The following is a 27,337-nucleotide window of genomic DNA, read 5'->3' on the forward strand; positions in this document are numbered from 1 at the left end:
TTATGAGCCAAAAAAACTGAAATTTACAAAATGCAACTAGCTTCAGTTATTTTTGAAATTGTATCAATGATTAAATTGCAAAACCTCAAAAAACAGAACCTAGTCGATTATTTGCATCATGACTATTTACAATACCAATTTTATACTAACTGATTTGGAATTTCGTGAAGAGTAACCGATTTGATGTATCATGTATTCTGTATTATATTAGACAAAATTAGATAGACCGAATGTAAATAACAAACCTCTGTCATAACTCAATGGTCAAACGAATTATTTCAGAAATTTATTGACAAACATTACTGTAAACTATAAATTTCATACAAGTTTTCATCAAATATAGCACGGTCACTTGTCAAACTTGTAGATTTTTTTTGACTTTGGGAGGATACGTTTTGACCGTTTTGTAACGTCAGCAACTAATCTCAATTAAAATATGACATAGCAGCCTAATAAGGCCGCATTCGGCGCAAGGCGAATTAAATTTCTTTGACAACCATCGCATTGTAATTTTAAATACACAACAATAACACCGGTTTTCACTGATTCAAAATATATAGATCATTTCGCTCAATACTTAAACATCTCACAAACGTTTTACTCGCAACCGTCAAAAACGCGGCTAAAACTCGCGCCAAAAGTTTAAGGAACGTCTACCACGCGGTGCGGCACTATCACCAGAACCTCGGCGGCCGCGGGCCCGGCCACCGGCTCGGCGGCCTCGCGCGGAACTGCTGCGGACTGAACCTCGGCCTCATGTCTCGAGGGGTCCAGTTCCGGGGGTACCTGTTGTTGGGGAACCTGGGCCCGTTCCACTCCTCCCTGAACTCCTCGTAGGGCGGGGAGGGGTTCCTCATGTTGGGGTTCTCGAGGCCCCGGCTCCGGAGGTCCTCCTCGTACGCGTCGCCCTCCTCCGTGTTTCGGTCGTCATAGTCCGTGTTTCTGTTGTCGTAGTCCGCGTTCCTGTCGTCGTAGTCCTGCGGGTACTTTTGGAAGGGCATGTTGTATTTGAGGTCCGGCGGCATGTTGTCGAAGGGGTTCTGCAGGGGGCGCGCGGGCGCGGAGTGCGGGGGGCGGGGCCCTGGCGGGCTGGGGGCGCGGGGGTCGCGGTCGCTGGAGGAGCTGTTGATGCGCACCAGGTTGTGTTGCTTGCCGTTGTCGCCGCCGACGAGCACTTTGTTGTTGTTGAAGCTGTTGCGGCGGTCGTTCACGGGTTGGCTGGGGAACATGCCTTCTGAAAACATACCGGCTAATGTTTAGGCTTAACGTAAATCGAGATTCATAATAATATAAGAAATCTATAAGCTAAGATAGGTAAGATTAGTGACGGTTGAGTAAATTAGCGGAATAAAAATCTTACGCTGGTCCTCGTCCTCGGACAGATCCATGTCGACGCTCTCCACGATGTCCGTCGGGGGCACCATCGGCGGCACTCTGTAGTCCTAAAAATAAATATACAATATTAGCGTTTGCCGATATTTCAAAACAAATCAAGTTGCTTTTATGTCATTCATTTCCGATTTCAGATTTCAATAGATTGTAAAATAAATATCGGATGTAAAGTCTTTTCGAGATAGATAATGATGGATACCCTATAGACTAGCCCAATTTACCTAATTTCATACTAAATTAGCAGTTCTATTGAATAGATTGGGCAAGAATTAAAGTACATACAACAGAGTATTATAGACCTATAACCGGAAAATATGGTACATTTCCAGGCTATCAAATTACCTAACAAATCGTCAACCTTATTACCAAGAGATAATAGTCAGTAACGTTAAGAGTATTATTAGCTGAGATAAGTGATTATAAAACCGTGACTCACTTGATCTAAGTTGATAGGTGGCGCCACCTGGCGGGGCGCAGCCGCGCGCGGCGCCTGGTGCGTGAGCGAGATCAGGTTCCGGTGGTCCACGTCTGCAAATTTAACATCACAATTATAGCTTTATAAGAATCAGTTGCACCAACCATATTTAGCAGATTGAACAAAGGTCACTAAATATGAAACTTCCCATACATAAAATGTGGCGAACACTGTAAGGGCTGATTTAGACGGTGCGCGAACTCGCATGCGATTTTAGTTACATTGCGGACTGTTGGTTACGTCCAATTCCACCAACCGATCAAAAACCGCAATGTAATGAAACTCGCATGTGACTTCTCGCACCGTCTAAATGAGCCCTTACGGTGACAGACGGTTTGGTGCAACCACCAACAAAGAAACACAGCTGAAATCTTTCTTGCATGTGTGTGTAAAGAGTACGGAGAGACATGTGATATTTGAAATTTGTAATAAAACGTATGTTTTACAACTTTACAGAGTAATTATTTACTTAGCTAAATATCAGGGATACTATTTATGCGTGTTTTAAATATTTACGTCAATATACAAAATGAAATACAATTAAGACCATCTGTTAATCACAATAGTAGATTATTAACCAAGAGATGGAATGATGCCTTCCACCCGAGTTAAACACTCTACTTTTCATTACGAATACAAGGAAAGTAATTTGCATATGATTTTTAAAAAACTTGACGATGTAGGTATAAATTTTTAAACTTGTAAGTAAAACAAATCCATTTAAAACCAAATTTCAATTGTTTATCTCAATGAAAAAAAATCGTACTTGCTCTAGTGCAGAAACGTATCACTTTCTGCACACTTTTTAGAACAACAATGCATTTCAGAGCATGAGAAATGAAAAAAAAAAACTTGTTTATGCGAAGGAAGAGCTCATGGCAAAGGAAATGAGGCCTTATGTAGAATATTTCCAGTGTCACATGGCAACTTCTGATGCTTAAGGTGCAATTAGTTATTAATAGTTAGATTAGCAGTGAAAAACCCATGGTGCTCGCACACAACACAAAAGCTTTAACCCTTAAATGCATATTATAAATGCAGCCTACATCTAACACTGATGTATATTTCCCCCGCAATCTAGTAATAATTATGTAATAACTGAAATAATTATTAATTTCGAGCAAAAACAAATAGATGCATTTAAGGGTTGTATGGCGTATAAAATCGCCTTTGTAGGTATATACAAAAATCCAAAAAAAATTGTATTCATCGTTGTGTCTTATCATGTAAACAAAAGTGACGTCAAAGTATCCAACAATACGATTCATAGACAATCTAGACATCGTAATGTCAGATGTTTTTGAGGTGATCCGTTAGTTACTGCGATTATTGATGAAAATCTTATTAGAAATGATATTTTTCAGTGGTTATTTGGTTAATTTCAATACTTTGTAAGTTTCTTTATGTATACAACAACATTTTAAGTGATGATTATTGTGTAATTCTAAAGAAAAGTGTCTTATGTCTTCGAGAAGTGTTGTTTACATGATAGGACAAGTAAGGATGAATATACTTTAGGTGAGATAGTGTTTATGAATGAAATCATTAATAAGAACCGCTACCGATATAAGATTACCACAAAATGAAAAAGTATCACATTTTGATTTTCCCCAAATCTGTTTATGAAGTAATTACAAAAGATAATAAAATAATCTTCACCCATAAAAAAGTCTTTCAAGTCGATCTCACCGGCAAACGGTATATAATCTGCGTCTGGCGAAAAACAAAATATTGTATTTACGACCTATACTTACTTGAATCATTATACAGTGGAACCTCGCTAACTCGAGCCTCGATAAGACGAAATCCTCGTTAACACGAAATAAAATGCCATTCCCTTCCCTTCGCAGCCTAAAACCTTCATAACTCGTAATATTCAACCTCGTTACGAAGTAAGCAGCGATTCCCTTCACGACTATTCAGTACATTTTTTACCTCTATAACTAGATAAATCAAATTTGACCTCTACAACTCGAAATAATAGTCGTATTGTTTTACCACCTCTATAACTCGAACTTATTTACTAACAAACCTCTGTAACTCGAAACAGATAATAAATACTGTACTTTCTGCGTTTCTTTAATTACCTCTCTAACACGAATTTTTCAAGCGTTTTACCTCTGTAACTCGAAACCTCTTTAAGACGAATAAAAACGCATAAGAACCTCCCTAAGTCGATGTCCTCTGTAAGACGAAAGCTCGTTAACACGAATTTTTTGCCGTTTCCCTTGACATTCGTACTATCGAGGTTCCACTGTATTTTCAAAAGATACTTAATAGTCAACAAATGCGTAAAGCGCAAAATAGCTTGAGGTTTTGAATACTTTATGCCTATTTGATTATTTAATTATATGAGTATACTACTATAATTATATGCGTACATACACCTCCTGTATCTGATGTGTGCGCAAAAGTGGCGTGACCTTGGAAGATTTAAAGGAAAACAATATTACAGCTACTTTCAAAAGATTAACGTTCGAAGGAGACGTAAATTCCAACGTGACGTCATATTTTGCGCCTCAACATGGGACATTCAATACGAGTTAGGTCTGTTGTTTGTCATTATCTACATCCCAACCAATATTATAAAGGCGAAAGTAACTATGTCCGTGTCTTACCTCTTCACGCTTAAACCGCTGAACCGATTTAGATGAAATTTGGAATGGAGATACTTTGAGACCCCGGGAATACGATAGTTTTTACCAATCATCATCATCACCCCACGCAGACAAAGTCGCGGGCAGAAGCCAGTTCTTTTATAGGTACATATATTTGGGTGTATGGTACCTTGTTGCACCGGGTGCCGGCTCGGCGTGGTCGTGACGGGCATGGGAGGCGGCGGCAGGGGAAGTAGCCTGTGGTCTACATCTTCCATGTCTGTAATATACACATTCATGTCATTATGTCCAATATTATACGTACAAAACTAAATAGGTCCCGTGCATGAACTATAGGAGCCGTCAGATTTTTGGCGCGAGGTGTAAATGTGTCGTTTATGCTTCCGATGTAACCCACAAGATGGCAGAACCTACTATGCACACACAAGGAAACGTACCGACGAGAACGGTAGAAGGTAGCACTTTCTTCGGTAATGTACATGTGCACATATAATAAATATTAAATAATAATAATAAATAAACCTCCAACGCGCACGGTCCCTATACTGAGAATCAACACTGAACACACATTTAGTTTTTATCATGTCTTATCCTTGTAATACCCACCATAATTGCGATAAATTTCGTTTGTTTGAGAAGGTGATGAAACAAAGGAAAAGCTACTTTATTTGGCTTTAAAGTTTCTAATTAAATTGAAACGGAGTGTACATTGAGCCTAATATGAGCATACATCGGGGTTTTTGGTGCGGGAATGTTTTCGTGTATTAATAGCTTTGTTTATTGTAAAATAATTACCAGGTAGTAAGCTCCAAATGTGCTTAGCAATGTTAAAATAGGGTTTTACAGTTTTTACCTATTTTATGCCAATAGTCTGTATCTTTAGGTATTTAAATAAAAGTAAACAAAATCTACCCTCAAATGGTTCCTTAAGCCAGTTGAGGATAGATGAAAACATTGCATGGTCAAATAATGTAGGTTAAAGACAGGTCGTTCAATGCCAGATCCAGGTGGTTTTGTATTTGGTTGGTTAACCAATAAATGTTATAACTACCCGAAAACGTACAAATGATTTGTTTACTTTTATTTAAATACCTAAAAATACAGACTACATATAGTGTAAAACATTCCCGCACCAAAAACCCCGATGTATGCTAATGAGGTTATACCAGGGATCTCCCCTCTTGAATCACGGGTCACGGCCAGGGTCTCCGCTTCCTTTTCGCGAGCTAATTTGTATAGAATTGAGCTCCGGATCTGGCTTGCGAGCAATAGTTGAGAGACCCTTGCTATAAAAAAAATGTAGGTGGCTAGCAAAAAATATCATGGAAGCCAACTAACAATTGTAGCCTACAAAACTAGGAGAAATTAAATTATAATTAATGATAATTAATAACATTAAGAGCGCTCTTACAAGAAAAGTCGAAATAATGCAAAATTGATGATACTAGTCGACGAAATTCAGGACTTTGCGCTCATTATTAGAAACAATGAGTACTTGTTCCAGTAAAAGCGTCTTCTTATCTTTATAAATATCGTTGTAAATATTAGAAAAAGGACTTATTAAATTAGTAATGATTTTTTTTCTGATGGTCGTTTCCGAAAAACCCCGTGAAGCACTGAATGGCGAGCTCTTATTTGGAAATGTTGAGAATTTTACTCTGCTAAACCTGGCTATTTTGTGTTACTAATACCCTGTACTTTAGGCATATCAAACTATATTTTTCCTACATACCTTTGAGAAAGAGAAAATCAAAGTAAAACGAACTCGATTTTCTCTCCGAAACAAGTGTCAATTCCTACGAAAATCTACTTAATATCGAAGTCATTTTCATACTCAAGCAATCTGCAACGTTTGCTTATACTGTTGGTATACATTAGTGTTTATAAAATTCTACTATAATTTTTTGGCAATTTTTTGAAAACTACTCTATATTACCGATGACGCGCGCTGCGCCAGCTCAGTGCCGCGGCAGAGCTTGTAGAGGCAGGACGTGTGTCGGTCGGCTCCGCACATTTTCAACGGCGACGACGAGGTTTTTTATCATTGTGTGCGGCGGGCGCCGTGTAAAACGCTATACTGTGTGCGTGTAAACCGCAACGAGAGACTTTGATCCTAGCACTGTTTTTATAGTATTATAATTTATAAAAGTTTAATAAACTACCGGACAGGATTAAAAATATTTGAAACGACCTGACATTCTATATGTATTTATTTGACTCAAGATAGTACTCAGGGTCTGATGATGGAGCCGGAAGGTGGTCACCGGTACCAATCAACCATGCAACTAAACCACTTCGTGTTTAGGCTCGTTTTATTCATCTCAACAAGATCTTTGACACAAGATAGTACTCAGGGTCTGATGATGGAGCCGGAAGGTGGTCACCGGTACCAATCAACCATGCAACTAAACCACTTCGTGTTTGGGCTCGTTTGATTCGGCTCAACAAGATCTTTGACTTAAGATAGTACTCAGGGTCTGATGATGGAGCCGGAAGGTGGTCACCAGTACCAATCAACAATGCAACTAAACCACTTCGTGTTTAGGCTCGTTTTATTCGTCTCAACAAGATCTTTGACTTAAGATAGTACTCAGGGTCTGATGATGGAGCCGGAAGGTGGTCACCGGTACCAATCAACCATGCAACTAAACCACTTCGTGTTTGGGCTCGTTTGATTCGTCTCAACAAGATCTTTGGCACAAGATAATACTCAGGGTCTGATGATGGAGCCGGAAGGTGGTCACCGGTACCAATCAACCATGCAACTAAACCACTTCGTGTTTAGGCTCGTTTGATTCGTCTCAACAAGATCTTTGACACAAGATAGTACTCAGGGTCTGATGATGGAGCCGGCAGGTGGTCACCGGTACCAATCAACCATGCCACTAAACCACTTCGTGTTTAGGCTCGTTTTATTCGTTTCTATAAGATCTTTGACACAAGATAGTACTCAGGGTCTGATGTTGGAGCCGGAAGGTGGTCACCGGTACCAATCAACCATGCAACTAAACCACTTCGTGTTTAGGCTCGTTTTATTCGTCTCAACAAGATCTTTGACTTAAGATAGTACTCAGGGTCTGATGATGGAGCCGGAAGGTGGTCACCGGTACCAATCAACCATGCAACTAAACCACTTCGTGTTTGGGCTCGTTTGATTCGTCTCAACAAGATCTTTGGCACAAGATAATACTCAGGGTCTGATGATGGAGCCGGAAGGTGGTCACCGGTACCAAACAACCATGCAACTAAACCACTTCGTGTTTAGGCTCGTTTGATTCGTCTCAACAAGATCTTTGACACAAGATAGTACTCAGGGTCTGATGATGGAGCCGGCAGGTGGTCACCGGTACCAATCAACCATGCCACTAAACCACTTCGTGTTTAGGCTTGTTTTATTCGTTTCTATAAGATCTTTGACACAAGATAGTACTCAGGGTCTGATGTTGGAGCCGGAAGGTGGTCACCGGTACCAATCAACCATGCAACTAAACCACTTCGTGTTTAGGCTCGTTTGATTCGTCTCAACAAGACCTTGGACACAAGATAGTACTCAGGATCTGATGATGGAGCTGGAAGGTGGCCACGGGTACCAGTCTACCATGTAACTGAACCACTTCGTGTTTGGGCTCGTTTGATTTGTCGCAACAAGATCTTTGACACAAGGTAGTACTGAGGGTCTGATGATGGATCCGGAAGGTGGTGACCGGTACCAATCAACCATGCAACTAAACCACTTCGTGTTTGGCTTCGTTCGATTCGTCGCAACAAGATCTTTGGCACAAGTTAGTACTCAGGGTCTGATGATGGAGCTGGACTGTGGCCACGGGTACCAGTCTACCATGTAACTGAACCACTTCGTGTTTGGGCTCGTTTGATTTGTCGCAACAAGATCTTTGACACAAGGTAGTACTGAGGGTATGATGATGGATCCGGAAGGTGGTCACCGGTACCAATCAATCATGCAACTACACCACTTCGTGTTTGGCTTCGTTCGATTCGTCGCAACAAGATCTTTGACACAAGTTAGTACTCAGGGTCTGATGATGGAGCTGGACTGTGGCCACGGGTACCAGTCTACCATGTAACTGAACCACTTCGTGTTTGGGCTCGTTTGATTCGTCGCAATAAGATGTTTGACACAAGATACTACTCAGGGTCTGATGTTGGAGCTGATGATGATAGACAGGTACCCGTCGCCACCTTCGCGCTCCATCATCAGACCCTGAGTACTACCTTGTGTCAAAGATCTTGTTGAGATGAATAAAACGTGCCTAAACACGAAGTGGAATAAGAATAAGAATAAGAATAAGAATTCATTTATTGTTTACCGTGTCAAACAAGATGTTAAAATAATACATAGTCTCAACGGCTACCCTGTTCGGGTATACAATATTACATAATTACAATATTATATACAGATCACTTAAATTTATAATAAGTACATCTAAAATTACATAGTCTTAAATAAAAAATACTCATTTAAATCGTAAAAAACATGATCTATTAGCCATTGCTTTAGCTGTCGCTTAAATAATTGTCCGCTTAACATTTTAATACTACTGGGTAAATGGTTAAAAACTTTGATGGCCGTGATAAATGTACTTTTACAATAAGTTGTGTTATTAACCCTTGGGAGCAATATATTGTACTGATATTGAGGGCGTAGATTATTACGCCGTGCTGACCAGAAGTTGAAGTAATGTTTATTTGACGAAATAAACGAACACAGTTCAAGGATGTAAAGGCCGGTTAAGGTGAGGAATTTATTATCTTTAAAAATATTTCGGATGGATTCTCTGTTATAGAGGCGATATATGATGCGTATACACTTCTTCTGTAACTTGAAAGTTTTTTTAACATCGACAGAGTTGCCCCAGTAAATAACACCATAATTTAAGAGAGGGTAAACATTCCCATAGTAGGCTTTTTTTACTATGTCTTCTGAGCAAGTACTAGATAAAACGGAAAGAGCATAACACTGACTGGAAATTCTTTTATTCAATTTTTCAATATGAGATTTCCAGTTTAGGTGTGAGTCTACAGATACACCTAAGAAATTGGCACTATCTATGTTTTGTATGATAGTACCTCCGTGTTCTACATTTAGAGCTATCGGGTTAGTTTTATAATTCCTGAATTGCATAGTTTTAGTTTTTTCAACATTTACTTTTAAGTTTAAGGAATGTAGCCAATCTACAACTGTTTTTAGTGTATTATTAATTTTTGTTTCAAAGCTCGAATTTAAATGATCATCTGAGAATAATATGGTCGCGTCATCAGCAAACATAACACATACTTCATTAATGATTTTTGGCAGCTCATTTACATAAACTAGAAATAACAGAGGTCCAAGAATACTCCCTTGGGGAACTCCAACCTTAATGGGTTGAAATTCAGACTGTGTTTGTTCTATTGTCTTATTCCTCTTATTATAGCTTTCAAGTACAGTAGCTTGTTGTCTGTCTTTTAAATAATTTTCAAATAGTTTGAGGGCATTTCCTCGAATACCTACGTTATTAAGTTGAGATAATAATATTTCTGGAACTACACAATCAAACGCCTGCGACATATCCAAAAATAGTGCAACGCATGGTTTTGTTTCATTAACTTTATCCCAAATGTGTTTAAATAGTTTGAATATAGCAAGAGATGTCGATTTGCCCTTTTGAAACCCGAATTGGTTAGGATCTATGATATTATTTGAGTCAAAAAAATTCACAACTCTGTTATATATACACCTCTCAACTATTTTGGAGAAACTGGGCAACAGTGCAATGGGTCGATAATTGGATATTTCATCTCTGTTCCCTTTTTTATATAGCGGTTTAATGATAGCTTTCTTTAAATCATTTGGGAAAGTCCCTGTTTGCAAAATAAGATTAATCACGTGAGAAAGTGGGTCTGCTATATATTCTAAGGATGCCTTAATTATTTTTATAGGTATACTGTCGTGACCCGAACTTTTTGTGTTTTTAAGTGCTCTTGTTACCTTCTTTATTTCCAATGCATCAACTGGATTTAAAAATATACTTTTGCAAATAGATGGCGAAATTGGTTTAAAGTTATGATTTGATGTATTTTTATTATAGTTACGTGATATATAAAATTCGTTAAATGTTTCTGCCATTTTTAAAGAATCTGTTATAACCTCATCATTTAGTTTAATATTTTCAACTGTAGTTGTTATAGAATTGGTTGAGGAGGTGTGTTGCTTAATCAGACTCCAAGTAGCTTTTGTTTTATTAGTGCTGCTAGCAATATACCTATTGTTGCTTATTATTTTTGATGAACGAATAATTTTTTTGAGTAGTTTGCAGTAATTCTTGAAGTCCGATATTTGCTTGGTATTATTTTTACTTTTTAACTGTAAATATTTCAATCTTTTAGTTGCATGGTTGATTGGTACCGGTGACCACCTTCCGGCTCCAACATCAGACCCTGAGTACTATCTTGTGTCAAAGATCTTATAGAAACGAATAAAACGAGCCTAAACACGAAGTGGTTTAGTGGCATGGTTGATTGGTACCGGTGACCACCTGCCGGCTCCATCATCAGACCCTGAGTACTATCTTGTGTCAAAGATCTTGTTGAGACGAATCAAACGAGCCTAAACACGAAGTGGTTTAGTTGCATGGTTGATTGGTACCGGTGACCACCTTCCGGCTCCATCATCAGACCCTGAGTATTATCTTGTGCCAAAGATCTTGTTGAGACGAATCAAACGAGCCCAAACACGAAGTTGTTTAGTTACATGATAGACTGGTACCCGTGGCCACCTTCCAGCTCCATCATCAGACCCTGTGTATCTTCAGTGTCAAAGATCTTGTTGAGACGAATCAAACGAGCCTAATCATGTTACTACATGGTTGATTGGTATCCGTGACCACCTTAATCATCATCAGATCCTCAGTACCAGTTCGTTTTTAAACCCTCGTTGATACAAACTTTACAACCTATAGGTACCAAATGCAATGACGAAACATGTAAATAAGCGAGTAGGTACCTATAATTTCTTTCGAGTAATATACCTTCATAAGTACGAGTATGGGGCTATTCATAAATTACGTCGTTTCAAATGGGAGGAGTGGGGGGGGAGGTCTGGACATCGGATGATGGTAACATGACGTAGGAGGAAACAGATTCATCCGAAGCTTGATTTTTGGATGATTTGAGGGGTGGGGGGGGGGGTCAAAAATCGTCAAAAATAGATGACGTAATTTATGAACAGCCCCTATGTACATTTGCACTGCATTTAGTATTTTCGTACTTACCAAATAACAGTTTTATAACTTTAAAAGTTAAGTACAGTTAGTGTTGTTATGGTTGATTTCAATATGCTTCGCGAAGGATCAAGAATGTTTAATCCATCATTGTAGTGCGAGTGTGGTAGAAGGGATCGGCATACTGAGCTCGCACGGCCTGCCGCAGCGCGTAAAATACCTAAACTCGCTCAACGCCGAAATGTAATAGCGCTCTTAAGATAAGAGACTGATGTAATTTGCAGCATACAATAAGGGCTAGTACAGACGAACTGCCACCCGACTGCAACTTGTATGGTAACTGCACGCCGACGTTGCAGTTGGCGTGCAGTACCCATACAAATTGCAGTCGGTTTGCAGTCCGTCTGTATCAGCCCTAAGTGTAGGTGTTTTAGAAATAAAAGGTGAATAGAGAGGTATTATTACATGGATCCTATGCTTTTAATTCTTACCATTCGTAATTTGAGATTGGTTAGCTATGTAACAAATAAGTACACATTACGATATGTTAAGTTTAACTAAATGGTTAACCTGTAAATACAGCGGGTGTTAGTCTTTAATTCGTCGGCTAAAGATAGAAACCTCTTGAAGGAGTTAAAGGATTTGCAACTTTAGCCCACAATCCCTAAAGTTGCAAACCGCTTAACTTTATTCGATGCAGCTACTTAATCGACGATATACACAAATTTTAAGCTTAACACATTCAGTGCCAGCGCGAGCTACGCGCTACGAGCGGAGCTGATATCACGGGAAAACCGATATGTAGCGAAAAGCGCTAATGAACAGATAACCCGCATAGCGGGTCGCTGGCAGTGAACGTGTTCATGTCAAGATCGTTTTTTGGCAGGCAAATATAGGCCCCAGAGAAACCGGGAGTTAAGAATGAGTGGTATACTTACGACCCATAATAGGTAGAGCCGGTGGTGGCGGTGGCGGAGGGAGGATGCCTCGGTGGTCCACGTCCGCGGGGGGAATGTCTTTGACTTGGGGGATATTCTGAAAATACAGTATGAAAACGTGAATTTAATTTATCCATATACTTACATTCAATTATTAACCCTTTGACCGCCAAAAAGTCAACTGACACGCGCGGCTACAACCCAATATCAACCTTCGTGCATTGCGGCAAGGTTCTATATGACGCGCCACACACGACAGGAGTGGCGTTCAAAGAGTTATACTACACTTTTACTTATCTAACAAAAAACTACTGTAGTACATATTTAACTAGCCACTAAGATACATATAGCATATATAGATAAAAAGAAGTATACATAGAGACGCGGAATGTAGTGAAAAATATTGTATTTAGTCGCCAATTTGACAGCTGAAGTAAATAGCTCTGTACGGCATACATATTGTGGTAACGTGACTTAGAAAATGATAGCAAGCGATTATAACATACTAGACACCGCATACTACCTATATATGGGCCTAACTAAGTAGCGAGTCAGGTCGTAAATCATCGGATATCAGGTAATCTCTTTCGGAGCGGGACTCGCAACAGAAGTGCAGGCAAGGCAGTATAACGCATAGAAGATACGGTACCGGTTTATTGCCCGATTCGCCACTTGGTACTTAGGCAAGTATAACAAAAGTAAAGCAGTACCCTCGGATAGACGGGGTTCTCCGGTATAATGACGGGCTCGTGCGGCGGCGACTCGCACAGGTCCACCAGCACGCACGGCGGCGCGGGCACCGGCGCCGGCTGCGGAACCCACCATAATTACATCGTTCGTTCGCAGCGCTATTCCATATAGTACTCTACTTACGACATGGCCACGACATCGCGCGACGGCAAAGGCTCAGTTTCATTGGAACGACTAGTGAAACTCATAATAGCATGCGTTATGGAAATCTTCCGCGTCCCGCGTGCGGGCACTGTCGACCAACAAAAACAGTTTCCCGAATGTTGGCCTTATGGATATCTTTTTCACATCACCTATTCGAAAAAGCGCTTTTTCTTCTCTGCTAGGAGCGATCAAAGTTGTACTTTTGTGTTCTTGGACACATTTTATTTTCATTTTTACATACAATTTTTTTAGCTTAAATAGTGTTTTGATACATGATAATTTCTTCATTTATTTATTTTTGTATTTTCCTCATAGTTGATGTGAAAAGCAGTATGTGTCACACGGTATCAAAATTATTTCGTCTTGGGCGTTAACACTTGAATCCCTCACTACGTTCGGGATTCTATTGTAGAATCCATCGCTTCATTCAGGATTTAATGTACGCTCTTGACGGAAATATATCATTTTGATCCCTTGTAACACAAACTACTATTGTACCGCGCATGCGGGCCTTATCGACCAATAAAACCTGAGCCTTGAGTGTCGAGATTTGGGAGTCATCTTGCAGTGACAGATCAGATAATGGCGTTTCATCCCCACGCATAGATATTAAACATTCAATTGTTCGCCGTCGCGGCATGATGTCGGGACCGTGTTGTTAGTATTTGAACAAGAGCAGAAACTATATTTTGCTGTATGGGAATTTATATTTTTCTTTTAATGATGATCGTAAAGAGTAATCATATATTTAGGGGAGGGTTGCAGCCTGTACGATCATCTTGAAAAAGCTGAAGTTATTTTGAGAATTATAAGTTTTTATAGAAGTACATTTTAATGAATGACAAATGACTCGGTGACTGATTTTCGTTCTTGAAGATATATTACCTACTATTTTGTACCTAAACTTTGAATAGCATGTTTTTGATAATTTCTACTAGTGTCCCGTTCTCCGGTTGGCGCCGGGTGGTATTTGTCACGCGTCACCTTTTGCCGTTTCGAGTGGGGCGGGCAGCGACGAGCGGCTAGGCTAGATAATGATGTCGATACATACCCTAGGATACACCGGGTTCTCGGGTATGAGCACGGGCGCGTGCGGCGGGGACTCGGGCGCCTCGGCGAAGGCGCGCGGCGGCGGCGGCGGCGCCGGCAGCGCGCGCGCGCCCGCCGGCAGCGGCAGCGGCAGCGGCAGCGGCACGGGCAGCGGAGCCGGCACCGGCACTGGCACGGGGACAGGCGCCGGCTGAAACACAAACAATGCTTAACAAACTAATATATTACATTTAATCTATTTCAAAAAAGATCACCTCCTTTGTTCTCAATATTGTATAGAAAGTCTCATAGTTCTCTGCTGAGTGACGTTGCTTAGGGCCAGTTGCACCGACCACATTTGACAGACTGATCAACGTCAGCCGGCGCGCCCCGGCACTTTACTATGAAACTTTCCATACATAAAAATTTAGCGAACTCTTTAACGATACGAAAAGTTTGGTGCAACCGACCCTTAGTCCGCTAAATGTGGTTGGTGCAAGTTAACCCTAACAGACAGACGCAGCGGGGGACTTTGTTTTTAACCGACTTCAATTTCATAAAAGGAGGAGGTTCTGTATTCGGTCGTAACTATTTTTTTTTCTATGTACGTTCACCGATTACTCCGACATCCGTAGTCCGATTTGAGTAATTCTTTTTTTGTTTGAAAGGAGCTACCTCCGAGTTGGTCCCATTTTAATTTGGTTCTGTTCTGATGATGGGATCCATGAGGAATTGAGGGAACTCCTCAATTTTTAAAGGCACATGCATGGTGTTTTGGGCGTTTTCTTAAGCAACTCGAGCATTTTCTCCCGAAAACCACCAATTTGATGAAGTAGACCTTATGATGATGATTATTTTGATGATAATGATGATGATTTCTTTAAATGTATGTTCAGAGATTACTCCGGCACCTGTGATCCGATTTGAGTAATTCTTTTTTTGTTTGGAAGAAGTTACCTCCAAGGTGTTTCCGTATTATTTTTGGTTCTGGTCTGATGATGGAATCCATGAGGAATTGAGGGAACTCCTCAATTTTTAAAGGCACGTGTTAAGTGACTTCGGGGTTTTCTAAAGTAACTCGAGCATTTGCTTCCGAAAACCACCAATTTGATGTACTACAACTGTAGCCTTACCACGAGTTTGACATTGACATATTCGCTAACGTCTTATACATCTAAATGTAACTTTTTATGCATCTCGCTCACACTAAGGTTAGTACGAGCGAGATGCATAGGAAGTAAGTTACACACATGCTAGCGAATATATCAATGTCAAACTCGTGGTAAGCTGGTAAGGCTACTGATCGGGGGTTAGGGTTAGGAGTTAAGGGGTCAGGGATTAAGGGGTCGGGGAATGGCGGTTGAAGGGTTGCTGGTTCAGGATCGAGGGGTTCCTGGATCAGGGGTTGATGTGCTGTGAGGTTGAGTGATCAGGGGGCTGAGGGATTGGGTCAGTGGCGGGGCGGGCGGATGGATTTAGTAGTAGGAATTATAATTTCCCAGACGGACTCGAGAAAATTCCTGATTACATATTTACTAAAGTAATAGGTACACGAATTTAGTGTTAAACTTGATCTTGTTTTTCATTCATGCGTCGCGCTCTTAACAATGCGTTAAAACTAAAAATGGAAAAATAAAAACTTTTTACACAAAAAAGCAAACCGACTTCAAACTCAATTTTTACAAAAAGGATGAAATAAAATATTATCCTTTTTGAAGTCTATGCGTTACCAACTGATATGTTTGAAGTCGGTGCCAAGCCAAGTAGTAACAATACCAGTCAAAAATAATCAGCTTTATGGCTATAAATCCCATTAGAACTGTACTAATAACTATTATAAATGTGTAAGAGGCAGACTCTTTCTCGCCTTTTCATGGCTAAACAACTGAACCGCTTTAGGTGAAATTTGCCAAGAAGGTAAATTTCTTGAATTGTTTTATATTTTAGTCCTCTGGATAAGGGACGGGAAATTACTCAGTCCCAATCTCACACTTGCGTGCTATAGACTGTTCGAGCATTAGTAAGAAATGCTCTTTAAAAAATACGAAAAATGCATAGGATTTCCACTAATGTGCCGACAAACATGGTACAGACTGTGCCAAGAAGGTTTGATCGTGTGTTCTGAGGTGTGTTCTTAGATACAATCGACGTCAAAGATATGTTTACACTTTTGCACCTTACTCCTTTGTAATAAGGCGAAAAGTGTAAACATATTTTTAACGTCGACTGTACCTACAGAAAGTACGTTCATTGTCGTCGTGTAAGGCAATCCAACGTAGGTACATCCTTATCGAATCGCACCAAAATCATGCTATGCTTCAAAATTTGGCTTGGCACCGACTTCAAACATATCAGTTGGTAACGCATAGACTTCTAAAAGGATAATATTTTATTTCATCCTTTTTGAAGTCGGTTTGCTTTTTTTTGTAAAAAGTTTTTATATAAGGTGTATTAATAAAGAATGAGACTTACAACCATGTTCCATGAGTTGTTATTCCATTGCGGCGCCTCGGGCCGGTAAGGTTCGGGCTCTTCTGAAACTAAACAAGTACTTATATTAATTATAACATAATAGAAATTAAACCGACCATAGATGTAAGCCCGGTAACGTATTCTGGGACCATTGAGACATCATACCGTTCGCACCTAGAATGTTTATATAAATATATACTAACCAATATTGTTAGGTATGCTGCCATAGAAGGAGGTTGGTGGTAGCGGGTTGCCGCCGTCCGACAGTAGATCTAAGCCCGGCAACGCGTCCTGAGACTTTTGAGACATTGTACCTAGCTATGGTATCCTGGTACCTATGTTATGGTGGTCGTCTACCTATGGTATGGTACCTTTTAGCACTTCAACGACTAGTGTATGTACCGATGACCATTCACCACTGGAATCGAGGTGTTTATGTACTAACCAATATTGTTAGGTATGCTGCCATAGAAGGAGGTTGGTGGTGGCGGGTTGCCGCCGTCCGACAGTAGGTCTAAGCCCGGCAACGCGTCCTGAGACTTTTGAGACATCGTGCCGCTCGCTACTGCAATCAAAATGTTTGTATGCTGAAGTTTCAATTAGATTGGGTAACTTTGCTCAGATTTATTACTTAAAATTTCCATTTTGATTGATTTCGAGTGCAAGATAAGGACCGAAAGAGACCAAATGTAGTTTGTGAAAGTGACTCAAACTTAACTACGAAACAATTTTTTTCTGACGCAATTGCCTAAAAAGAATCTGGTGTGCTTTGGTCATTTTTTCTTTTGCTTCTATATTCGTTTATATTATAACACAATCAGTTAATAAATTTATTTGATGATAAAAAAATACTTAAATTTCATAATAACTGAAAAAATACATTACCTGAATTGTTATCTGAATTAGCGGCATTCTCACTAGGTACCAACGTTTTCAGGAAATCGTTGATATTGAAGTCTTGGTTCTCGCTCGGCCGCGAATTTATCACTTCGATTTTATTGGCTGCAACAAGGAAATGCGATTTTAAGGTTGAACCCTTTTCCACGCCGCACCAATCTACAAGGTTTTCCCAAAAAATCCAAATATATTCCCATAGGGAGTTTTACTGCAATGTTCTGCCACCAGAGTGCAGCTCTAGCGCACATCCTAAACCATAGAGCACCACGTGTACATAAATAATAATAAAATAAAATAAAAATAAAAAAGCCTTTTATTTCTTGCATATTACAATGTCAAACATAAATAAAATCTGCAATACAATTTGTTTCATTTTTCAAATAGTCAAATTTAAGTAAATATTTGGTCACTTACGTTAGGTACATGTTGTTATTTGTTTTTTTTTTTTTTTTACTACGTGAATTAAGCAAGAACCCCCTCTCAGGTAAAGGCCTCCTCCAGAGTAAGCCAGTCGGATCTATCCTGTGCTTTTTGTATCCAGTTTGTCCCTGCGACTTTAACTATCTCGTCTACCCATCGCGTGTATGGTTTGCCGCTGTTACGCTTTCCTGGTGGTCCTGGCCATGTCCTTACTTGTTTTGCCCATCTATTGGACTTCATCCTGGCGACATGTCCTGCCCATCTCCATTTTTGTTTTTTTGCGTATTTGAGCGCGTCTATCACGTTAGTTTTGGATCTAATAATGCTGTGCTTGATTTTCTGGATTTTTCTAATATTTGTCATACTCCTTTCCATACTTCTTTGGCAAGTAATTATTTTGTTTTTAATATTTTTTGTAAATTTCCAGGTTTGCGCGGCGTACGTGAGCGATGGTAGTAAACATGAGTCCATGATTTTCTTTTTAAATTTAATAGGAATTGTGCTCTTTAGTATTTCTTTTTGGCTCCAGAATTTGTTCCACGTGATCTTGATTCTCCTGTCAACTTCATGTTCGCTATTTTTCATGTCGAATGAGATTTGCTTTCCAAGGTATATATAGTTATTAACGTGTACATACTACGCCTTAAACAGTTTGTTGACAAGTTTTCACAGATAATTTGTTGCAGATAAATATGTCATATCAAGGTGGTTTGTTTACAGGGACCTACCGCGAAACGCAAACATTTAAATATAGTTATCTGCTTCTCTATCGTTCGAATATGGAAGAGTGATAGAGAGGCAGATAACGAAATTTCCATTTTCGTATTTCGCAGTAGACCTTCTGAATGTGCTAGTGGATTCCCCTATGCAGAGTTTTGCATAATATTCTCTATTAATCCAGCTTTAATTGTTCATTTGAAGACAAGTCACATTTCCCGAAAGTCCAATCTAATTTGAACCTTAAATCGGAATGCTAAAACTGAAATTCTATTGGCGTGTATGTGGTCGACAAAGACGATAGATTATACTATACCTGGAAAAGGGTTAACTATACTAAATATCAATATAAACTAGCCACTTTGTACATATTGTACCTAAGTTAAAGTGATAGGTTTTATTGCCCCGAGCGTAATACAGTCGCCAACAGATATATCGGAGCGGCCAAGGTGTTCACAAATATCTGAATAGTCTCTAATGTCTCTATTATCATTATCACAGAAGAAATAATAGTACTACCGTACAGAAAGGACACTTCCTACAAACCCGAAGTTTGACAGCGGTTCAGGTTCGAATCATGCTATCCCCCTTTCTAATATATGGCCCCCTTTCGGTTATTTAGGGTTGTCAAAATTCAAGTGATTATCTTATCTGTGGTCGTGCACGCAAAAGGAAGTCAAGTGGTGCCAACCCTAATAATTGCTCGGAGCAATGCTGAGCGGAACGGAGCCGAGTTCTACCGAAGTCAGGAGTGTCTCCCCACTGCTATTACAGTGAAACCTGGTTAAGTGGGACCTGGATAAGTGAGAAACCTCTATAGCTGGGACTCATGGTGCGGTCCCGACACTTTAGCACTGAATTACCTCTGTTAGTGAGATAAAACGAACCTCTATAACTGGGATTAGTTGTTGTGATTTTATAGTCACATTTACCTCTATAACTGAGACAGAGAGTGTATTTTACCTCTTTTACTGAGACTATATTTATAAGATTACATTTTCCTAATTGTTTTTTTAGAATTTTATACGAATTACCTCTGTATCTGAGATAACGTCAATCTATGACCTCTCTAACTTGGACTTTATTGATCTATTTCCGTATTCTTACTAATTCTTAGTCTATCCACAAATTCCGCATTTGCTTAATTGTGTCTAAACGACTTCAAGTTTCATTTAGTTACTTTATGTAGTTAAAACTATCGAAACGAAAGCTGAAAACTTGATAAGTAACAAGAATAAACAAATTTTCATTTAATTAATTTCTAAGACGCAATGAAGTCCGTATCAAATATAATTGAAAAAATCAATCCTTTGGAAAATCATTCAAAATAAATTCAAAGAAATATTAAAACTGACTTAAAAAATATTTAGGGACAAGGATTATTTTACCTAAACATTTAAAGATCATTACAAAATACCTTATTAACCACCTCTATAACTGAGATATATCCTCTATTCTCACCTCTATTAATGGGACCCTCTGTAAATGAGACAGAAATTTATTTGTACCTGGCTAACTGAGAGCCTGGGTAAGTGGAATACCTCTTTAAGTGAGACAAATCTGCTCGTCCCTTGAAGTCTCACTTATCCAGGTTTCACTGTATCAAGATTATAGTGCATGTTCAGATATTTTTGAGCATCTTGGCCGCTCCGACGCATCAGATGGCTACTGTACTGAAATTGATAAGGCTCGTAAATTTTATTAGAAACAGTGGATTGTGATGCTGATGACGACTTTCAACCAAAATTGCAACCAAAAGTCAAGTTTATGACCGACTCCCTCGAATCCCGATAAGGGCCTTTATTTGTGTGATGAACTCAGATATTTGTTCCTTAGTCATGGGTGTTTTCTATGTAGGATATAAGTAAGGTCAATGTGGCTAATTCCGTCATAGCAGGCGTGGCTCACTCCGCGATTTCATCGATTTGCTACAGGTAAAAGTACATCCGTTCCACACCAATTTTGGTGGCTAGCCATAAGCCGCGCGTGGCGCTATCGCCACCTAGCGGCCATATCTGTCCTGATCGTAACAGACGCGTTTTGTTAGAGAGTGAGTCTTCTGTATCTAGTATTATTATTTATTCTGTAGTCATAGGGACTCATAGACTAGGAATCCTCTAGACCGAGTTTAGAGCAATTATTTCATGCAACCGATGACGCCAAAAATGCGGGGGTGCGCGGGACGAGGTGAGCGAGATCCCGTGCCGTGATTGGTCCGTTCAAACGACGAACGAGTTCACGGATGTCACACAAAGACACTTTCGACTCGAACATGGAGTAAATTTACCGTATGCGTGGCAGAGGGGGTAGCGCGACTATGCTCAGTCTGGAGGATGTTTTGTCTGTGTAGAGTAGAGACTATTCCGTCCACTAGCGTATATTTCTTTGATTTTCAAGCGTACGAAAAAAAACCATTTGCTTTTGATTGCTGAAACTAAAATCGGTGCTTTGTCGATGAAATTATCGATTTTGTTTGTTGTTCGAGAAAAACGCTAGTGGACTGAATAGTCCCTGTGACGGAATTAGCCACATTGACATTTAATTTATCTATCCGTCGCCTAGTACCCATAGTATAAACCTTGCTTAGTTTGGGGCTAGGTCGATCTGTGTAAGATGGTCACTAAATATTATTTTATATTGACAAAATTTGTGTTAAAAATTAATGTTTCATGACTGAGTACTATTAACGTTGGGCGCGCTAGGAGGACTGTCGTTGAACTACGCGAGCGCGTTGTCAGTGTTAAGGAACGACCACATACTCATGTTGTACAGTGAGCCGTCCGCTGACAGTGACGTGTTGAATGTCTCGTCGATGTATGACACTGGAATTAAATCACTCACCACTATTGACGTTGGGCGCGCTAGGAGGACTCTCGTTGAACAACGCGAGCGCGTTGTCAGAGTTGAGGAACGACGACAGACCCATGTTGTACAGTGAGCCGTCCGCTGACAGCGACGTGTTGAATGTCTTGTCGATGTTGTAGGACACTGGAAACAATATTTAAGTTTTATTTCTATAAATTCCTCTAGTGAATACCTACGATTGATATAATCTAAATATCAATTGACACGCGCTAAATCTACATTCACATACTTAAATATTCATTTAACTATAATCATTTAAATAAAATAAATAAATAAGGGAGCCTATGATTTAGATACAGTTTAAGGTCGAGGCACACACGACTCACCCATTTACTCAAATTCGTACAGCTACTTTTGACGTACTAATCTGTCTAAAAGATGCCTCTGTATGCGTTCTTTTCGTAATATGGGCATCATGTCGATTTTTTTGTGGTCAACTGTTTTGCTCGTAATTTTGCGTGCGTGGCGATCTTGCCTAAGGCAGAGTGTTTCTTAACATACACAGTTTTTAATTCTAGTCACACAACGTAGTTGCATTAATATTAATATATACATACCAGCCTCGCAGTCCGTGACGTAGCAGAGAAGCTCCAAGAATGTCGCCTCCGGAGGTTCGTCCACGTTTGTCGCAGGCCAGCTGACTACGTAGGAAACACATGCCTTAACCTAGCCCTTCACGGCCCCCGACCCCAAGGCAGACCAAAAAAGCGATGGCTCGACGTTGTGAAAGCAGATATGAGCGTGAACGGGCTCACACGAGACGACGCCTAGGATCGCGCAAAGTGGAGGAAAGCAAGTAGGAACGCGGACCCTGGCAAAGGCCGGGATAACGCTAGGTAGAAGAAGATATACATACCATCAATATCCTCGTCGCCCGCGTTGGGCAGATCCAGATCTTCATCAGGCCCAGGTGAGGGTACGTCCTCGTCTCTCTGCGGGGGGGAAGGGGCGGCGCTAGGTAGGGTTGGTATTAGCTCGTCCAGCTTCCGTTTTAGGGCTCGCACGCGGGCTCCGAAATTCTTGTACGCCTGCATAAAAGTACAAGATAGAAATATGAGTGTTTATTATAGAAATAGCTTTCATTACACATTTATATAGTTCAAAACGCGCTTACACCCTTGACAAATTTAAAAAAAAATCGTGAGTTTCGATTGCGCCTGATAGAGAAAAAAAATGGTCAGAAAAAATACAAAAAGAGGGTGTAAAATTATGTATCTTGTAAGATACATTGCCAAAAAACGGGTTAACTGTATAAGTACAAATAGGTACTTACTTTGATTAAAAAGGTTTAGGTTTTTACATTAATTTAATTTACTGACTCTTTTGAACATTGATGCTGTATAAAAATGGTTGACAAAGCTACTTAAAGTCGCATAGCATCAACTCCAACAGAATATTTGTAATAATAACAATAACTTTTCGCCATGCATGGTAAAATAAGCCTAGACTGTAAATAAAATTAATTACTTCAGATTTCTTATTCAATGATAATTTAATTAATACTTTTAAATAGGGAGATGAAATGACATTTCTGTAACTAGTCAGTTATACGTAACTTTTAGCAAAATGTTGTTTGAATAATTAAAAGTGTAGGTAAGTCTATAGGGTCTAAGTCTATAGGGGCCTTGTCGTCGGAAATAGAAGACTAACTAATCTTCGATTCGCCGACGACATTGTTCTATTCTCCTCGACTGCTTCCGAGCTACGATCAATGCTTCAAGACCTCAGCAATGCAAGCCTCGAGGTTGGACTTCGGATGAACATGTCGAAGACCAAGCTAATGACAAATAGCAGCACCCCACGTAGGATTGAGATAAACGGAGAATCGGTTGCATATGTCCAGGAGTACATTTACTTGGGCCAACTAGTTTCCTTCCAGGCGCGACAAGAGAAGGAAGTCGAAAGACGGACTGAAAACGCCTGGAGGAGCTATTGGTCCATGAAACATCTGATGAAAGGCGATCTCCCCCTGTCACTTAAGCGGAGACTCATGGACATATGCATACTTCCAATTCTCACCTACGGTGCACAAACTTGGTCCTTGACGGCGTATCAGAGGTCCAAACTAGGGGTTTGCCAGCGAGCTATGGAGCGCAGCATATTAGGTGTGAAATTAATGGATCGTATCCGGAACACCACGCTGCGCTCCAGAACAAAAATAGTCGACGTAGCTCGGAAAGCGGCCAAGCTAAAGTGGGACTGGGCTGGTCATGTCTGCCGAATGCCGAGTGAGCTGTGGGCCAAGATCGCCACAGAGTGGCAGCCCAGCTCAAAACGAGGAATTGGCAGACCACGTCGGCGATGGCGAGACGAGTTAGACTCCTTTTTAAGGGAATGGCCAGAGACTGCACAGGATCGGGAAGACTGGAAAAAGTGGGGGGAGGCCTTTGCCCAGCAGTGGGACATTATAGGCTCCCAATAATAAAAAAAAAAAGTAGGTAAGTCTAAAGTATGCATTTGGTACAAGTGCGAGTCGAACTCGCCCACTGAGGGTTTTTACTTTTTAGTATTTGTTGTTATAGCAGCAACAGAAATTCATGAGGTACAGCGTGGTGTCAGACAGACAGACGGACGGACAGACAGACAGACAGACAGTGGAGTCTTAGTAATAGGGTCCCGTTTTTACCCTTTGGGTAATGGAATCCTAACAACCTCACATCCAAGCAATAAAATGGTCTCCTTTACAAAAATGTCTGCTTAAAACATTTAAAAATACTTACATAAGCAACCACTTTGACTTCACCTCTCTGAGTAGAATAGTACTGATTAGCAGACGACAGGAGTGCCAATAAGGCTTCCCGGGCAACTATCTCCCTCTGTAGGGCCTGGGTGTACCTCTCCACGCATCCTATGCCCTCATTTAGCTCCTTTTCCACATCCTCTTTATTACTTTTATCTTCTGATATAGTTTCTGTGAGAAAAAATAATTGTTGTTTAAATATAAAGTTGGACTTTAAATACCTAAATTTTCTCTTAACATATAAGTTTAGTCTGCGCACGCTTAATATAGGCTTCTGGTGACCAGAGGGCTGGCCACTATTTCGCACAGCGTATTAGTATTGCCATACAGCGCCAAATTTTTTATATGCATGTTTTTGGAACTTATATAGTAAGTTTTATTATTTATTATATGGTTTATTTCTATTGTTTTCATCCTTCGGTTTTTCTTATCGTTTCTTAGACTTGTGTTTATTTGTTTGCTTTATTTTTTATTGAAGTTTTATTATGTTTCTTTATATCTTCTTTAATTTCTATATTTATTTATTCTTAAAAAAAAATATACTTAATTAATAAATGTATGTGTATTGACGAGTATGAATTACTCACCCTTAAGATTAGCACATAAGGCATCAGCATCGGACAGTTGCAGATGGCTCTCATGGATATATTTCAACCTCAGGTCTGTGTCTGCCTCCAATACTGCGCATTGCTTTATTTTATTTACTAGTTGTTGAGGCTAGAACAATAAAAAAACAGATTACAACTTCTTTAAATAAGTAAGTTCTCAAATCTGCTTACTTAAATTCCATGCAGAGTACCAAGAATAAATGTACAGTAAGTACAGCAGAGATAACTGGACCCCCCCAGTTTCTATGCAAGGGGAGGGGTCAGATATCTCTGCACATTCTGTTTGTTTCAAGTGGAAATTAAATAAGTAGTTCCAAGTAATATGTAAAACAACATTTTACACATACTTATAACTTTATCGATGGCTTTAAGTGTAAAACTTATAAGAATTAGATTGCTTAGTGTTGTGTGCAAAGACAACCTCAGTTTCATTTTTTTTATAAAAGGTTCAAAATAAGTCTTGGTATTTTTGGAACAAGGTCTTAGGAAATTAATCAATCTTATAATTTTACTTACTTGAAAGTCCAAAGCCTCATCATCAGTCTTTTTAACAGCGCCAGCACTCAACAGCCCGGTCAGGTCCGAGAGAAACTCATCATCGTACACAGATCTCTGCTCCCAGATTTTAAATATCCGAAGAATCTTTTGGCGAACTTTCTCTTCTCTGTAAGAAAACCAATTGAGTTTTATTACAATAATTCTAATTGGATGTAACCACATACAATTATTTTTTATACATTGTTATCATGGCATCTCTTGAACAATGTATTATAACTGATTCTGATTCTATATGACATAATTATAATAATGAAAATTAAGGGACTTATTCAAATTGTTTTACAGGGTTCTCTCCGAAATTTGAGTGTAATATGTATAATAAATGCATGTCTCGCTTGTCCAGCAGACAAGGGGCTGAACAACAATGATAAAGTTTACTGAGCTACATGAAACTTTACATTACAACTAAGTACAAACATTTTATACATACTGCACTTCAGTTAGTTAAGAATGTTAGCAATGTTTGGAACAATAATATATGTAGACCTTGGAAGAAAGAATGTAAACAAACTAACCTCACAAGCGGAGTAGCTTTCTGCAAATTGAGGCCCCAGCTTTCCACGAACTCGTAGTTTTTCCTCTTGCTGTACTGGATCACATCGTTCGCCAGATAGAATAGCGTGAGTCTCTGTTCCACCTTCACTCGCTTCAGCACATTCAACCAGCTTGCCACTATCTTCTTGTGGTGCGCTCTTTGCTTCAAGCACCATGATGACAACCCTTGGATGCTCTCCTGAGTGTCTTTCAACTGCAAAAGCTTCTTCTCAAAGGTTAGCGTATTAAATTCTTCCGTTTCACCCATTGTAAACTAAGTTCATTACTTTTACTGACAAATCACTGGGGTTCTTAAAGTGTTATTGAAGAACATTCACACCAGTGTCTCTAAATATAATTAAGGCATGTTTACTACACGAGTAACTACACATTTGTTCACTTATCAATATTATTCACTAACAAAACGCCGCCGAAAACCGCGTTATGGCGTTGAACTATAACTCCGTCACAAGCAACTATTAGCGTATCAGAGAAACTGATTTTGCCTAGAAATGATAAATAAATACTTTATGGTATTCTAAATAGCGAGGCTGTAGAAATGTGGTCAAAGAAACATGATCATTTGATTAACCATTTTTACTATACAACAACCGCCATTTTCTCCAATGGAGGCGCCCACAGATAAAGTAAAATTCAATTGACAATAAAGGACCCTTCACATGGTTTGCTAGGCTAAAGCATGACAGAAGTCCGAATTGTACACTTATTATAACTTGCAATACGGAATGAAAATAAATTCTGCTAGAATGTTGAAGATTATATTATTTAAAAATATAGGGCAATTTGGATGTACAGTCAACGGTAAAAATATGGGTGTACAAATCATCTCAAAAATATGTCCCATAACTCTTATGCACCTCTTATGTCAGTGACTTAAGAACTATGGGACATATTTTTGAGTAAGTTGTCTACGCCCATATTTTTACCGTTGACTGTAAA

The 27,337-nt window shown here is 39.6% G+C and overlaps 1 protein-coding gene across 3 annotated transcripts; it reads right to left on the reverse strand.

The window, feature by feature from the left end:
* Window positions 1-359: 359 nt before the first annotated feature.
* On the reverse strand, window positions 360-27,036 carry LOC134802354 (regulation of nuclear pre-mRNA domain-containing protein 2). Of its 3 annotated transcripts, XM_063774978.1 has the most exons (17): window positions 26,359-27,036; window positions 25,802-25,949; window positions 25,265-25,394; window positions 24,658-24,848; window positions 22,794-22,965; window positions 21,914-22,060; window positions 17,924-18,040; window positions 17,484-17,603; window positions 17,039-17,106; window positions 14,589-14,777; window positions 13,354-13,452; window positions 12,644-12,740; window positions 4,655-4,744; window positions 3,527-3,580; window positions 1,829-1,920; window positions 1,361-1,442; window positions 360-1,234 (listed from the first exon to the last, which is right to left on the reverse strand). In XM_063774978.1, the coding sequence occupies exons 1-17, from the start codon at window positions 26,643-26,645 to the stop codon at window positions 675-677; spliced, it is 2,643 nt and encodes an 880-aa protein (XP_063631048.1). In that variant the 5' UTR covers window positions 26,646-27,036; the 3' UTR covers window positions 360-674. The 3 variants fall into 3 exon arrangements, with proteins under 3 accessions (XP_063631048.1, XP_063631065.1, XP_063631057.1); XM_063774995.1 differs by lacking the exon at window positions 13,354-13,452; XM_063774987.1 differs by lacking the exon at window positions 3,527-3,580.
* Window positions 27,037-27,337: the final 301 nt, after the last annotated feature.

The sequence above is a fragment of the Cydia splendana genome, chromosome 2, assembly GCF_910591565.1.
Source record: "Cydia splendana chromosome 2, ilCydSple1.2, whole genome shotgun sequence".
In the NCBI taxonomy this organism is placed as follows: domain Eukaryota; kingdom Metazoa; phylum Arthropoda; class Insecta; order Lepidoptera; family Tortricidae; genus Cydia; species Cydia splendana.

Bases quoted from the DNA above. Each gene is read 5' to 3' on its own strand.
- LOC134802354 (XM_063774978.1), bottom strand. From the start codon at position 26,645: ATGGGTGAAACGGAAGAATTTAATACGCTAACCTTTGAGAAGAAGCTT. The intron at 24,849-25,264 runs GTGAGTAATTCA...TTTTTCTCACAG, and splicing joins CTTATGTGCTAATCTTAAGG to AAACTATATCAGAAGATAAA. The intron at 1,235-1,360 runs GTAAGATTTTTA...GTATGTTTTCAG, and splicing joins GTCCGAGGACGAGGACCAGC to AAGGCATGTTCCCCAGCCAA.